The sequence below is a fragment of the Callospermophilus lateralis genome, chromosome 2 (genome assembly GCF_048772815.1).
Source record: "Callospermophilus lateralis isolate mCalLat2 chromosome 2, mCalLat2.hap1, whole genome shotgun sequence".
NCBI classification, from domain to species: Eukaryota; Metazoa; Chordata; class Mammalia; order Rodentia; family Sciuridae; genus Callospermophilus; species Callospermophilus lateralis.
This window is the reverse complement of record NC_135306.1, coordinates 37,532,497-37,548,779: the sequence shown is the minus strand read 5'-3', so window position 1 is coordinate 37,548,779 and position 16,283 is coordinate 37,532,497. Positions and strand designations below refer to the sequence as shown.

Below are 16,283 nucleotides of genomic sequence, written 5' to 3'. Positions count from 1 at the left end.
TTAAGTGCTACACTCAGTATATGATAAAAACTCAACAATATATGGTATCCATTGTAATTCACTTATAAGCAAATGGAAAAGTTGTCTTGTTGAACAGGACACAAACACCAAAACCCCTGAGACAGTAACTCAGAAAGTTTACAGTGACCATGACACTCAAAGTATAACAAGTAAAACTTATATAACTCTTTATTTTTTATTTTTCCCTCAAAAGGTATGAGATCTTGTTATACTGCATAGGCAGGCCTCAAACTCTTGTGATCCTCTGACCTCAGCCTCCCAAGTAACTGGGACTAAAGGCACATGTCACAGCACATGGCTCTATCACTCATTTAGCAAAACTTCCTGAAGTCTACTCTTCACAAATTATAAATTTCATTAATTTTCATTAACAACATAAAAGTTTTTAATGAAATGCTATCTGGGTGGCATATTTATATGCTATACTAAGAAAAATGTAATATTTATACAAAGCCCTTGTAATTCTCACAAGATAAATGCTCTATAAATGGTAGTGACTACTTTTAGCTGCTAAAAGAAATCAGGATGGTCTTTGGAAGGCCAGGAGTGTGAGAGATAATTGATATAGTCACATATGAGTTCTAATCTAATTCAGCCCTTAGATCTTTCTTTTTTATATAATACCTTTATATTATTTTTATGTGGTACTGAGGCTCGAACCAAGTGCTTCACAAGTGCTAGGTGAGCACTCTCCCTCTAAGCCACAACCCCAGCTCAACCCTTCGATTTTTCCAGTTAAAAAAAGCAAGGTCTGAAAGGGTAAATGACTTGCAAAGCTATCTACAGTGAATGAGATAAAGACAGAACCAAAACCAAGTTCTTAATCCCCAATCCAGTTTCCACTGGATTCCATCTTACAGATCTGCAGTTTAGTTACAGGGTAGTGTTTCAAACTTAGAATTCTAAGAGGGTAGTAAGAACATAGCTACTATAACCTGGCTTTTCCAATCCTTTTATTAAAGTCACCATTAATCTATGAGAATAATGAGCAAGGAGACTGAATACTGAATCAGCAATGAGAATGAATTAGGTTATGAGCTAACAACGAAACAGTCTTGGTAATGCAATTCTATCATGGACACCTCTTGAATGGATAAGATAGGTGCCAACTGCTGCTACATGCATTGAAGTAGACCACAGAGCTCTCTAAAGAAGAATAAAAACATAAAGGGGAATCCGATCTATATGTGATGAATTAAATTCAACGGAACAAACATTTCCTGAAAATAGACTACATGTAAAACATGTGAAAAAGCTTGCCTTACCTCAAAGATTTCAAAAAATTTATGAGAGGAGGACACTGGGATTAACGAAGTACACAAATAACCTAAAGCCAAATAAACCGAACCAAAGAAGGGTTCCCTCCTGGGTATGGGTTCAAAGGTAGGAGGAATGTGCAACTTAGAAAGACGTCATGAGAGAGGTGTTCAAGATCATTGCTAAAGGAAAAGTAGAAATATGGGGATGAAAGGAAGAGTGGGTAAACGTTCAGAAGAACCAGGAGGAACTAACTCCCAGTTCTCTCATAAATGCTCAGCGGCCGTCAGGCGCACCCTCTCCACAGGGCAGGCGCCACGGTTCCCGACAAGCCTCTCCGCCCCGATTCCCCAATTCTCTCACCGTGGGGGCTTCCTGACGCCTGGTCAGTCAGCCCTATCTCAGGACAGGAGAAAAGGAAGCCGTCTTGTGAGAACTCCAAGGCTAGCGACCTGAGCGTCTGGTCACCCGCCAACCTCCAGAGGCTGCCAGGCCGCATCCCCATGGCAACGCCGCCAAACGCCAGTTCGAACGCCCGCGCTGACACCCGCTTACCCGCAGGCCCGCACGGCCCACCAATGGGCAGTCAGGGAACCCGTTGTCGCTCACTGCCTTCTCCTCTAGAAAACCAATCGGAAACCTGAGAAAACAGCGGGCGTAACGCCCAATTTCTGTCCTTTGACCAATCAGCCCGCCTGCACATAGATCTCGCGACATTTCCAGTGAGACCCGCCTTAAAGGTGGACCACAGCTCCTTTTACCCAATACTGTAGGGCTACCGAATTACGATGGAGCTGTCTTGATTGGCCGGTGTACTTCCGGCCTCCGTTGAAGGCCCACTTCCTGCCTCTCTTTTGCTTCGGGTGAGTAACCCTGAGGGTTTAGTTCTCCATAGTGAAACTGGGTCTTGGAGCGATGGGTATCAGCCGCTGAGTAACCTCATGTCGCTGCCGAGTCAAAAGTGGACACGGCCTTCTTCGAACTGGCGGGCGTAGGGAGGCCAGACCTCAACCGCTCGCAGGGCCTCAGTTTACCTGTTTGCACCGGTGGAAGGAAGGGCTAGTTGCCTGTGAGCCTTTTTTGCCAGCATGCAAAAAAGGGCATGATCAGAATCTCAAAGACAGGCGAGGTCCGGGTTTTCCTTCCAGTACCAGGGACTCAATTTCACTTTGTTGTCATCCGTTAAACCTCACCTGCTTTCAAATGAGATTTTATATTGTAATTGATTCGTTTTATGAATGAATAATATCGTGGTCATGTAAGCAGAAGTGGAGAAAGTCAGTCAAGCCGGAGTAGTGGTGCACGAGTGTAATCCAGCCATTCTGGAGGCTGAGGTAGGAGGATGTAAGTTCAGGGGCAATTTAGGAGACCCTGTCTGAAAATGAAAAAAGAAAAATTGGGGGGGGGTGGCACTGGGGGTGTACCTCAGTGGTAGAGTGTTTGCCTAGCATGAGGGAAGCCCCAGGTTCAATTACAGTACTCCCAAAACAAACAAAAAATAAGAGAGTTCCACTACCTTAAGAAAACAAAAACAAAAATAACCGCGGTGGTGGTGGTGGTGGCGGGGGGAGTCGTGAACAGCTTAAAACAAACTGAATGAAATCCAAATATCAATTTTTTTTCCTTTTCGAGGTGCTGGGGATTAAACCCAGGGCCTTGTTCATGCAAGGCAAGCACTCCATCAACTGAACTATATCTCCAACCCTTCAAATATCAATTTAAAAACACTAAAATGGAAGCAGAGGTTAAGAGCTATAATTTTGGGCCAGGCTGGTGACACACACCTATAATCCCAGCTACTAGAAAGGCTAAAGCAGAAGGATCACAAGTTCTAAGCCAGCCTCAGCAATTTTAGTGAGACAGTGTCTCAAAATAAAAAGGACCCGGAATATAGCTCAGTGACAGAGTTACTTGCCTAATATGCACTCAGTCCTGGGTTGGATCCCCAGTACCACACTAAAAAGAAAACACAAGGAAAGTGCAATGATGTTGGGAGTCGGGCATACCTGCTTTTGAATGACTACCAGATACATCTCTGAGCTATAGTTTCTATTTTATCAAAATATTTGGATTTCATTGAAAATGGCAATAAAGCCTCAGTGGGTTGTGGCAAAGATTAAGTGAAATAAAGAAGGTAAAGCATTTGGCACAATGCCTGGCCAGAAGTAACTATTCAAAAAATGGTAGTTGTTATCCCTCCAATAAGAACAAAAAAAGATGGGAGCCCAAGTGCACCTCTGTAATCCCAGCCACTAGGGAGACTGAGACAGTAGAATAGTTAAGTTTGAGGCCCCTCTCTGCAACTTAGCAAGACCCTGTCTCAAAAATAAATCCATAAAATTAAAAACTGGGGATGCAGCTCAGTGGTAGAGATTCCCCTGGGTTTAATTCCCAGTACCAAAGGGATGGGGACGGGGGGGAGAACAAATATACTAACCAGCTTGTATACAACCTGTGATACTTAGTAATTGAGTACTCAGTTTAGCTCAAAATTAAGCAGTTAAGCAAATAAGGTAATTCTTACTAATAAGGAAACAAATCCATTCTTTTTTTGGCGGGGGAGCTACTGGGGGTTGAACTTGGGGGCACTCGACCATTGAGCCATATCCTCAGCCCGATTTTGTATTTTATTTATAGTCAGGGTCTCACTGATTGCTTAGCTGCTTAGTGCCTCACCAGTGCTGAGGCTGGCTTTGAACTTGGCGATCCTTGTATCACAGCCTCTTATCACAACCTCCCTAGCCACTGGGATTAGAGGCATGTGCCACTGCACCCAGCACAAATCCATTCTTTAAAATAAATCTTTTCTTTGTATCTATATTTTTCTTGTTGGTCCTTACCCATAAAGAGTAACATAGTGTATAACAGCTGTTTTACAGAAAATATGAAAATCCATTTCTCAGTGATCCAAGGCTGAGTGTGCCATTAAAACAGAAGTTTTTAACTTGATGTTTTACAATACAGGATTAAGAGTGACAATCACCTAAACCAAACACCTCTTTCCCTTTCCTTTGGATTTATATTTAAATCTCTTTCCCTTAGACAATGAAACTTTTTTTTTTCAATTTTACTTGAAATATCTCTTCAGTTTATCCTCTTTTTTCCCTTCTCACAGCCTCTACCTAAACTGGACTGTTGAAGTAGGTTCATAATTGACTGATCTCTTTGCCTCCAGGCTTTCTTTCTAATGTTTTTCACTTTGCTTGCTGTGAGAATATCTTTATAAAGTGTCAGTCTGACCAAATTACAGCCCTGCCTAAAACCATTGAAAGACCTCATTGCCTACAGAATATAAGCTAAGCTATCAATGGAATATCTGTGTTTAAGGGTCTTTACACACACTCCTTCCTTTGCCTGGAGTGCCCCTTGCCTCCACCTTTATTCCGCTAGTAAATTGGCCATCTTGAAATCCTTATGGGGTATATTTCTTGGACCTAAAGATCCTTCTTTGCTATCTTTTCATCTTATACCTTTATGATGCACAAAACACACTGACATGTCTGTCTGAATGCCTTCTACTTTAGGCTTAAACCTCTAGCAAATCTGGGGTTTGTAGTATTCAGCTTCATATCTACTCTTCAGTCCTGTCACACTGCCTGTGGCATATGACATGTTCAACAGACATTAGATGAGTGAAGGAATCCCTTCAGGCTCTAATACTGTAACTCCCCAAATTTGCTTTCTAGAATTGAACAGCAGATGGCACTAATAGGCCACTTAACAAATCTCTAGAAAAATTTTTGTCCCAACCTTGTCTGACTTTGGCCTCGTCCTAGAAGCCAATATGCTATTACAGGTGAAATCTCCTGTTTCCTCCCTCAGCCAGATAGCAAAGATCGCAAAATGACTCAGCAGTTTATTCTCTGAGAAGAAGGAAGTGGTAGGTGTCCAGAAAAAGGTACAGTTGAAGGAATATTTTCTTTGTTTAAATTTATTCATGTAGTTAGGGATTTTTCTTTTTAAGAGAGAACTTTATTGATGGATGGGATATTATTATTGTCCATTCAAAAAGAGAAGAAGGAAACTGGTGAACTACAGAGAAAGCAGTTATGTGGAAAATGAGGAAAAGCTCATGGGTTGCTTGTAAGCTGGCAGTTGGCCTTCCTCCCCAAGGTGAGTGGCCTGGACTAATTTTTTGGATATCAGGGCCCTAAGTTAGATGTTTATATGCTTGTCCAAGGCTAACATCAAGGGTGTTCCCAGTACTTGGTGCTTTTGAATACCAAAGCTATTGGGTATGACTTTGAACATGTTGTTTTAGGTTCCTACTTCCCAGAAAAGAGCAATAGAGGCATAGAAACCCTTCCCTGACAGGCATTTTTAGGGCTCTAAAGCTACACTTTCCCCTCCAGAGTCTTTTGGGGCACCAGGACCTTTGTTTACTGCTTCACCCACCTTCAGCCTGTTTCATGGAAAAGATTACAACTAGGCATCTTAAGCAACCTCCAGATGAATAGAGATTAAAGTTCAGAAATTTTCAAAACTGGAAGTGATTTTTATAATCATTTGTATGTCCTCTGTCAGGGCTTTTTGTGCCCTAAGCCCTATTCTTTCTTGGCAAGCAGAGTAGTTTAAAGGGGATGGGAGAAAAATACAGACTGGAGTTAGATTTATTTGGATTCAAATTTATTTACAGGGCAGCTATTTCCTTGGGCAAGTATTTAATCTTTCTTAATATCTCAGTTTCCTCTTAAAGAGATAATAATGCTTGTCTTGAAGGGTTGTCTTGGGCATTAGAAATGATAATTGTCAAAAACCTTGTACAGTAGGCACAGGGGCACAAGCCTTTATGATCCCAGCAGCTCGGGATGCTGAGACAGGGAGATAGGGAGTTCAAAGCCAGCTTCAGCAAAAGCAAGGTATTAAGCGACCCAGTGAGACCCTGTCTCCAAATAAAATACAAAATAGGGTTGGGGATGTGACTCAGTAGTTGAGTGCCCCTGAGTTCAATCCCTGATACCAAACAAACACCTTGTATAGTGTAGCTGACACAGTATTGATGCTTAATTGACAACGTGGTAGCATGAAACACTATACAAGGGCTTTTAAGACTATGGAAAGCAAATCAGGAGGAGGATTTGGGGAGCTCTTTCTATCTAAAGTCATATTAGTGGGGCTAGAGTGTAGCTCAGTGGTAGAGTGCTTGCCTAGTGTGCACAAGGCCCAGAGTTTGATCCCCAGCACCTTTAAATGAATAAATAAAGGTATACTTCTAAGGGCTTTTGGAGTTGAACTATGCTTACAAGAGCCCTCTGATTAATTTGATGGAAACATTGGAACACATCAGCTTAGCCATTTATCTGTAAATTCTTTTTTGGCACCTAGGTTTCAAACCTCCTAGGCTGTGAGTGAATTGCATGTATAGATCAAGCCAAGAGCACTTTTCCTTAGCTTCTGGAACCTTCTGATGACATTGAGGGATTTTTTTTGTTGTTGTTGTTCATAACCACCTCAGGCGTTCTGCCACTTTTCTGAAGTGTGAATTGCCTGCTGTCAGCCTGGAGTTCTCACCTCTGCAATCCTGACTGCAGGCATATTTGCATATTGGATGCTATGTTCTTTAACCCCCTGAGGTTTGAATGGGCTTGGAGTCTGTGTGTGAAAGCTGGCTCCTTTCAAACCCCTGGACAGTTTCAGTTCTCTGGTCTCCAGAAAAACAGAAAACTCCCAACAATAGCGCCATTGACTTTTATGTAAATGGTACTCTTCTGGAAGACACTGGGCTATTTCCCAGGGCCCCAGAACATACTCAAACATTTGTTTGAGTGGGAGGTGGGGAGAAAGTTCTATTGAGTCAATGAACATGGGTTGAGATCTGCTATGCTGAGTCCCAGTGAAACAGAGCTCAGTCTGGCTCTTCCTTGCCAGAGGAAGATTTGCCAACATAGATTTAGCATACTAGGTGTGCATGCTTATGATTGCTTTGTACTGTGTCACTTTAGCTAAGTAGGAACTACATGTCCCAGGAGTCCTTTCCTGTTTGGTTCCAGGTCAGTATTGAACACAAAATTTTGTGCAAGATTTGGAAAACTGAGAGGCTGAGGAAGGAGGATCATAATTTGAAGTCTAACCTGTGCAACTTACCAAGACCCTGTCTCAATTAAAAAAATAAATAAAGGGGCTGGGGATGTGGCTCAGCCGTGGAGTGCTCACCTGGCACACGCGGGGTCCCGGGTTCAATCCTCAGCACCATGTAAAAATAAAAAATAAAGATATTGTGTCCACCTACAACTAAAAAATAAATATTTTTTAAAAATAAAAATAAAAAGGACTAGGGATGTAGCTCAGTGGTAGAGCACCCTTGGATGTGATCCTTAGTACTGGAGGTGGGGGTTACATTTAGAATACCATGAGAGAGGGATATTAAAGATGTGGAATAGGGAAAGGTCCCAAATCTATGAAGATTTGGAAAGCTGAAGTGAAGTAGCAATCAGTACACTAAAGGACAGATCTGGGTATCAGGCACAGGGGCTGTGCATACACTTTTAACACTGATCTGCTGGTTCACCTTGCTGACAAAAGACATATCCAAGCCTGCAGCTTTCTCAGCACCTATGGAATGTCCCCCTTCATCTCCTCTGAATCACATGTGCATTCAGCTTTGAGGCAAGGGGGTCCAACTTCTGCAGGTCATCTGTGTCACTGAACTTAGAGACAGTAACAAGTTTCAGTTTGTCCTGATGAATTCCAGTTGTCCTCATGGATCAAAATTTGTTTTCACAAATTCCAGTTTGTCCTTTCTCCTCTACTTCACATCATCTTTCTTCCCAACTGTTGGTATCACCTATAGAGACTTCAGGCCCATAACAGGTGCAAGTTAAGTAGTTGCATGGATTTCTCTACCAGTTTCCAAAATTGTTACAAGGAATAATTCTTATAATAAATTCTTAATTTTCCGTTACTCATAGCTCTGCTTCTCTGACTGAACTCTATAGTAAAAGTTTGTCGAGTAATTAGAAACCAGAAGGCTTCACAGGTGAAGGTAACATTTGAGCTGCTTCAGAAGGGGTAAGTAGGAGTTTGTATGTATGGCCTGTGTGGGGATGGAGAAATTCCAGCAAACATCTGACTTGAGCCAAGTAATTGAAAAGGGCAGTGAGGAATTCTCCCTTTAGAAGGATTGTACTCTCTGTGTCCAAAGCATAGGTGAAGAGTGAACATCTGATCCAAGGTCTTCGGGTCCCATTTAGATGAACACTTGGCCAGTCTGCTTCTTTGTTGTGATCACCCCTATATGCTGGTATCCACCAAGATACATTTTGCTAGGCTGTACCTTGTTGCTACCCTAAGATTCTCCCCTACCTCTACTACTTAGCACATAGGAAAATATTGGCCTGCTTCCACATGACCACTCAAGGCCTGTTTAGTTTGTCTCCCATGCAGGCGTATTTATGTTATGTTATCATATTGTACTGAAGGTGGTAGTGGTATGGAGAAGTATTATGGGGCTTTCTGTCCCAGGCAAGGTACTGCACCCTCTAGTCTTGGATCCCTAAACTTATCTATGGGCTCCAACATTCATTTTATGGGATTGTACCTAAGGCAACAGTTAGGTATGTTACATATCTCACTTTCTAATACTCTGAGTATCTATAGGAGAGGCATTGGATCAGTCAGCTGTTTCACCCTCAACTATGGACCAGTAATTTGAAATCTTTTTTCATCTGTTCTGAAGTAACAGTAACTTCCAGCTTCTGGAGTGGGAAAGTTCTCAACATAAATAAGGAGTTCAGAAAAATAGAACACAGTGTTTAACAAAAGCCTATTGCCACTTAACATATGAATTTTTAACTCAAAAGATTTCATTATTCATACTATTCTGAATCATTCTATTTTTACTTAATATGTCTGAATTTCTTTTCTCATAAGCAGCTCATTTGGTTCTAACACATTTTAAGAAATGCCATCACAATATTCTGTCTTATAAATATACTTTATTTCATGATCCCCATATTGGTGTATATTTGTTTCTGCCTTTCTTTTTGATACTGCAGATAAGTTGGGAGTATGTACCCTTCCTTATCTATATATCTTAAATATGTATTTCTGTGAGAGCACCTAAAAATGGCATTGCTAGGTCTAAGGAAATGTATATTTTATATATATAAATGTATGTATATGTGTTATATATATAATATTTTTAGTTGTAGATGGACCCAATAACTTTATTTTTTTATGTGGTGCTGAGAAGTGAACCCAGTGCCTCACATGTGTTAAGCAAGCACTCTATCACTGACCTGTATTTATATTTTGATTGTTATTCTAAAACTACCCTACTAAAGATATGTGCCAATTTATTCTTCCTTCAAAAGCATGTAATAATAGCTAGGGATGGTGGTGCATGCCTGTAATCCCAGGGACTTGGGAGGCTGAGATAGGAGAATCACAAGTTTAAGGCCAACCTCAGCAATTTAGCAAGGCCCTAAGCAACTTAGTAAGATCTTGTCTCAAAATAAAATATAGTAATGAGCTGGTTGTAGTGGTGCATGCCTGTAATCCCAGCAGCTCTGGAGGCTGAGACAGAAGGATCACAAGTTCAAAACCAGCCTCAGCAAAAGTTAGGTGCTAAGCACCTCAGTGAGACCCTGTCTCAAAGTACAAAATAGGACTAGGGATGTGGCTCAGTGGGCGAGTACCCTTGAGTATAATAAGGGCTGTGGATGTGGTTCCACAATAAAGGGCCCTGGGTACCAAAAAAAAAAAAAAAAAAAAAAAAAAGCATATGAAAACATAGATGATTTCAAAATCCCCTTTGACTTTTTTTTCCAATCCTTAAAAACCCTTTGGGGAGGGGCAGAGATTTAGCTGAGTGGTAGAACGCTAGCCTAGTGTGCCAAAAGACCTGAGTTAAATTCCGGGCACTAAGAGGAGAAAGGTTTGGAGAGGTGTATTGTGGTTCTTTGGTAAGAAACTGATCTTTCCTAAGATAACATTACCATCTATTAGCAATCCTAAGGATTGCCCTAGAACAGGTTTCAGTTTGGATCTGATTTTCAGTATGCCTTTGACAGCCTCTTAATTGAGCACCAACAAGAGGGCCAAGAATAGCCACTCCTACTCCATAAGCCCTCCCTGCATCAGTTGCTTCTCCACCCTGTTGACATAAGCCCTCCCTGAGCACCAGCTCCTTCTCCCACCCTGTTGACATGAAATGAGCCTTATCCATCTTAGGCCACTCTCCCAGACCTTCACTGCATTTGAGACATGTAGCTTTCTTTCAGTTCTGCCATCCCACCTTGAGATTTATTCTTGCTGTTCCCTCCCCCTGGAACATACTCTCTCCCCTCCTTCCCTCTGTTGATTTATCTTTGATTCATCCTTTGCTCCTCAAACATCCCTTTTAGGGAGCCTTCCATGATCTTTCATACAAGGTCAGGTTACCCATTATTCATTATTCCTTTGTAATATGTACATTATTGGCAGGTTTTTAAAATTAGCTTATTTGATTAAATTCTGCCTCTCCCATGTGATGATTAATTATCTAAGGACAAAGGCAGTTTATAGGTGCCTGGTGTAGTTGAGTCTCAGTATCCAGGGGTTCCATATCCAAAGATTCAAACAACCACAGATCAAAAATACTTTTTTCAAAATTGTGTCTCTTGAACACAGACTCTTTTTCTTGTTGTTATTTATTAAATTTTTTTTAGTTGTTGATTGATCTTTATTTATTTACTTATATGTGGTACTGAGAATCAAACCCAGTGCCTCACACATGCTAGGCAAACACTCTACCACTGAGCCACAACCCCAGCCCTTTCTTGTCATTATTAACTAAACAATAAAATATAACAATAATTTACCTAGCATTTATACTGTATTTGGTATTATAAGTAATCTAGAGATGATCTAAAGTATTCGAAGGGACCTGAATGCACTTGCCTAGCATGCTGGGGGCTCTGGATTTAATCCCTAACACCATAAAGTATAAAATAATTAAATACTTTTTAAAAATAAAATATGCAGAGGATATTCATAGGTTATATGCAAATACCAGGCCATTTTATATAAGGAACTTGAACATTTGTGGAGTTTGGTATTCCTGGGGGTCCTGGAACCAACCTCCCTTCAATACCAGGGGATGACTATACATAGTTGGTGCTCAGTATAGGTTAAGTGAATGAGTAACATAAATTTTTTTTTTAGCAGGGTCTTATATAAAAGATATTCAGCTGGGCCCGGTGGTGCACGCCTGTAATTCCAGTTGCTCAGGAGGCGGAGTCAGGATGAACAGGAGTTCAAAGCCAACCTTAGCAATAAGTGAGGTGCTGAGCAACTCAGTGAGACTCTGTCTCTAAATAAAATACAAACTAGAGGACTGGGGATGTGGCTCAAGCGGTAGCGCACTCGCCTGGCGTGCGTGCGGCCCGGGTTTGATCCTCAGTACCACATACAAAGATGTTGTGTCTGCTGTAAAACTAAAAAATAAATATTAAAAAGAAAATAAGAGGGATATTGAACTCTCCTACTATTAAAAAAAAAAAAATACAAACTAGAGCTGGGGTGTGGCTCAGTGATCAAGTGCCCCTGAGTTTAACCCCCGATACCGACCCTGCAACAACAACAAAAGATCTTCATTATTTTTTGTTACTTTGATTACATGTGTACTCTCAGATCATGAATTTTCTATTCACTTGTACAGATCTTTTTACTTTTCTCCCTTCCTTTCTTTTTTGTTGTTATTTTTTTACTTTTTTTTTTTTTTTTGGTACTGGGGATTGAACTCAGCGGCTGGGGATATAACTCAGTTGGTAGAATGCTTGCCTTACATGCGCAAGGCCTTGGGTTCTAATCCCCAGCACCAGGAAAAAAAAAGAAAGAAAGAAAGAAAGAAAGAAAAAATAACAAGAAGTTTTTTTTGTACACCAAGCTACCTGTTTTAGGTGACCCCTCTGAGTTATCAGACTACACTTTTGGGGTCCCTGTGTTGCAGGGGCTCAGAATATATGTGAAGGAAATGGGATTGTGGGTTTGATGATACTTACATCTTTCACATTCCCATTCTCTCTCTCGTTTCAGTGCGTTTACAAGAATCTTTAGACTCACGAATACACACAAGCCTTGTATTTTATAGGGAGACCTAGAAGACTAGAAGTAGAAGCTATATTGATTTAGGGTAGTTGCCAGATCCTGCAGTTAACACACAAAGGTCTGTCCCTAATTTCTGAATTTCCATCATTGGCCCTTGGCAGGCTGCCTTCTCTAGGTTATAAGATCACTTGTTAGTTAGTGTGTTACTCTCCAGCACCACGGTGCCACCTTCAAGTTTGGATCTTCCTGTTTTGTGTAACTTCCAAATGTCCTATATTTTCTTCATTAAGTTCTTAGATAGACCATGGCCCTGAGAGCATGTGGCTTGATCATCTTCCGAAGACGCCTTATTCCCAAGGTGGACAACGATTCAATTGAATTTCTACTGCTGCAGGCATCAAATGGCATTCATCACTGGACTCCTCCCAAAGGTGTGAAGCCAGAGGGGCTGGCTTTTAGGGAAATGCCAAGTGTTGCTCTTGTTTCCTAGTGACTGTACATCAAGAACTGGTGGGATAGGCAGAAGGCCTTGATCCTTTCTATGTACAAGGTCTGCAGGCCAAAGCAAAGCTGAAAATAGAATTCTGTGGTTGCATTACAGGGCAGAAGCAGCATCTGGTGTTTTTGTATCATTCACCAGATCTCCAGCTTCTGTGGTGAATGATGGTGTAGGAGAAAACCATCATCGGACTGGGAATTGTGGGTGTTGGGAGTTGAGTCATGACTGGGCTATGTGCCCACCTCTCTAGGCTTTTGAATTTTTCATCTGTCAAAGAAGGAAGGGGTTGACTAGAAAATCCCAAGTTTTCTTTTAGCCCTGTTTTGGATTTCATTTGATCAGGTTCCTTTGACTACTTGTTCAGTGTCCCATTCACTAGGTTTTTCTTTTGAACTAAACATCCGGAGTGTTTTTTAACCTAGCTATGTTTTGAGTTAGAAGCACAGAGAAGGTGGGTTCCCTGATCATGCATTCATCTGCAGAAATAGAAGAGTAAGGGAAACAGAGGGCCCTTCTTAAACCAGGAGGTTTTGAAGATCGGAGACCTTGGGATTGCAGTTTGATCAACCACCTATGCCCTGGGTCCATCATTCAGCACCCAGGGTAGAGTGGTCAGTTCTTTAGCAGGCTGAACAGTGAAGACTAGTGATCTGGGGTCTTCAGCCAGGCCAAGATCTGTTTGTAAGCTGGCTGTATTTCATCCACTAGCATACCTGATCTCACTTCTAAGAGTAAGAGAGATTTCCTCAGATGATCCCGAAAAATAAGCCATTCTGTGTAGGGAGAAAGAGGGGAAAGAAACCATTGGAATGGTCCAAGTGGGCAGGAACAGACTTGTTTTGGCCCCTATGGGGATGAGAAGCCCTGAGTGAATGGCTCCCAGACAAGATAACAGGGAGTGAGATGGGGAGGGGTGGACGAGGATCTAGGGTTGGAAGAAAACAAGGAAATGATAACAGAAAATAAAATTTTGCACATTTGTGTTGTACCAGGAAGAAACAAGGTGGAAAAAAGAAGTGTCATAAATACTATGAATAGGAATATTCACACTTATCTTCTGATCATCTAGTCACACTGCATGATACCCTCATTAAAGGATATCAGCAGCTCTCCTAATCATTTCCTGCCTGGACTTGGGAAGAAGTTACCCTGTTATCGTTAAATATCATTGAATTCTGGAAGGAATGTGCTCAGAAACTCGCACACACTTGAGGGGAGACAGGGAATCCTAAATAAGTGTCACTAATCAGCATCCTTCCATTTTACTCCCTCAGTGTATTAGCTATCTGTCTTTATGTACACTATAGGAGGTGCTATGCAGAGAAAATGTCCCACAGCCATAAGCTAAAAAGTGTTCAAGTGCCAAGTTCCTGATTTTCTGTGCAGCAGCAACTGACTGTGAGCATTATATGTGGACCCCTGAGAAAGGGAAGTACTAGGGTATAACTCCAAACCAAGAGGGTAACAACTAAAGAGTTTCTGCTTCCCCTGAGCTCCAGGAGGCTCCTTGGCAACTTGCCACAACCATGAGTAGACAGGTTACCAGAATAACTCCCTGATATTTCTGGGCCCCTCAGGGCAAGCTGAGAATTTGCGGGAAAAGCCTAGGCATAAAGCTGAGGGCCACTTTGGTCTGCAGAGCCTCAAATTCTCCTACAATAGTTTCTTGGCAGCTGTCTTCTTGAATTTCAGTCTTGCCAACAAATTTTCTTAGAACTGGCTCTCGACTTGTGCTTAGTCTAAGTTCCCATCAGGACTTTCCCTATGAAACCGAAATCTGGCCTTGTTCAGTAAGAAAGATGAAAACAATTTGGAAAAAAGCTTTAATGGCTACTTGGAAACAGCTGTTGGTGTAGCATTTCAGGGTTTTGAGTCGGTCTGTTGGCCCTGGAACTTAAGGGTCCAACTATAGATAGTGTTATGTCCTCATTGGATTATAGGTGAAGTATCACCCTGCCAAAAAGGGACTGCTCCTCAGAAATTGCTTAAAGTCTCTAAGGGAAAAGTCTCTAAGAGCACAGGAGATAGAAAACTGAGAAGGACTATCTTGCTTACCATCCAGAAGCGTATTCTAAGCCTGATTTGCCAAACATAGTTTGTTTTGCTCTCTTCAGAGAAAATGGAGTGGGAAGGAAGAATTCCTTAGATCTCAAGAACCAGGCACTACCTACCTTGTACTCCTTCCCAGGCACATCAGGATATTACCAATCATTTTTTAAAAATATTTTTTAGTTGTCAATAGACCTTTATTTTAGTTATTTATATATGGTGCTGAGAATCAAACCCAGTGCCTCATGCATGCTAGGCAAGCACTCTACCACTAGGCTACAACCCCAGCCCAGGATATTTCCAATCTTTAGACTTCTTTTAGCCCAGAAACTCCTAGAAAAGTCACCTAATACCCTATCTTCAAGACATCAATCCTGGAAAAATCTATCTTTAGGTACTACTGAAAATTCCCTCCTCCTTTTCTCTTAACCAGGCCATGTGGACCCAGGAGAGAATGACTTGGAGACAGCCCTAAGGGAGACTCGGGAGGAAGCAGGAATAGAAGCTCACCAGCTGACCATCGTTGAGGGGTTCAGAAAGGAGCTCAATTATGTTGCGTGGCAGAAGCCTAAAACAGTCATTTACTGGCTGGCAGAAGTGAAGGACTATGATGTGGAGATCCGCCTCTCCAATGAACACCAAGCCTACCGCTGGCTGGGGCTGGATGAGGCCTGCCAGTTGGCTGAGTTCAAGGAGATGAAGGCAGCACTCCAAGAAGGACACCATTTTCTTTGCTCCACAGCGGCCTAAGCTGACCAGAGCAGTCATTTGCTTCCAAAGGATTCTTGAGGGCTGTTGGAAATTAACCCTGCCCTTTGGTCCAGGGAAAGATATGCGGGTCTTTGGCTTGTTACAGACAAGAGCAGAAAGGTTACTGAAGTCAGTTTAGGATTGTCAGATGAGAACAAGTAAGAAAATTAGCTGAGTGAAAAGACAAAGTAGTTAAAAAAAAAAAAAAAACAGTAAGTGCATTCTTTTACTTTATAAATAAACCTCAAGCAGCTTATCTGTCCTTCTAACCTATGTGTTTATTTCTTGGACTCTTGGCATTGGTGAGGAGAAGAAAGCTAAAGTGAATCAGAGCTCTGACCTTAACCAGAAGAAATCCCATGACCATACACTCTACCCTAGAAAAGTTAAGGGCCAGGGAATCGAATGGGAGAGACCCAGCACTGCTAGGGTGGCTCTTCTACCTCTAACTAGGCATCCCACCCCTGCCAGTGTTCCTGGGTCTGTGCTGTAGTCAGGATTTGTAAGCAAGTAAGACTTGGAGCACAGAAATTTAGTTTGTTCTGTTCACTGGTATGTCTCCACCACCATGACCATACACACACATGCTGACAGCACTGCACACATATCTTATATGTACTCAGTAAATATAATTAGATACCCAAGGAACTTTGGCTCCCCACAACAGAGAGGGACAGGC

General features: G+C 41.7%; 1 protein-coding gene across 3 annotated transcripts; it reads left to right on the top strand.

Moving 5' to 3' along the window:
* Positions 1–2,056: 2,056 nt before the first annotated feature.
* Nudt2 (nudix hydrolase 2) lies at positions 2,057–15,873 on the top strand. Of its 3 annotated transcripts, none has more exons than XM_076843344.1 (4): positions 2,057–2,141; positions 8,187–8,286; positions 12,597–12,737; positions 15,288–15,873. In XM_076843344.1, exons 3-4 carry the CDS (start codon positions 12,611–12,613, stop codon positions 15,602–15,604), a joined length of 444 nt encoding a protein of 147 aa, XP_076699459.1. In that variant the 5' UTR covers positions 2,057–2,141; positions 8,187–8,286; positions 12,597–12,610; the 3' UTR covers positions 15,605–15,873. The 3 variants fall into 3 exon arrangements, with proteins under 3 accessions (XP_076699459.1, XP_076699458.1, XP_076699460.1); XM_076843345.1 differs by lacking the exon at positions 2,057–2,141 and adding an exon at positions 5,084–5,391; XM_076843343.1 differs by lacking the exon at positions 8,187–8,286.
* Positions 15,874–16,283: the final 410 nt, after the last annotated feature.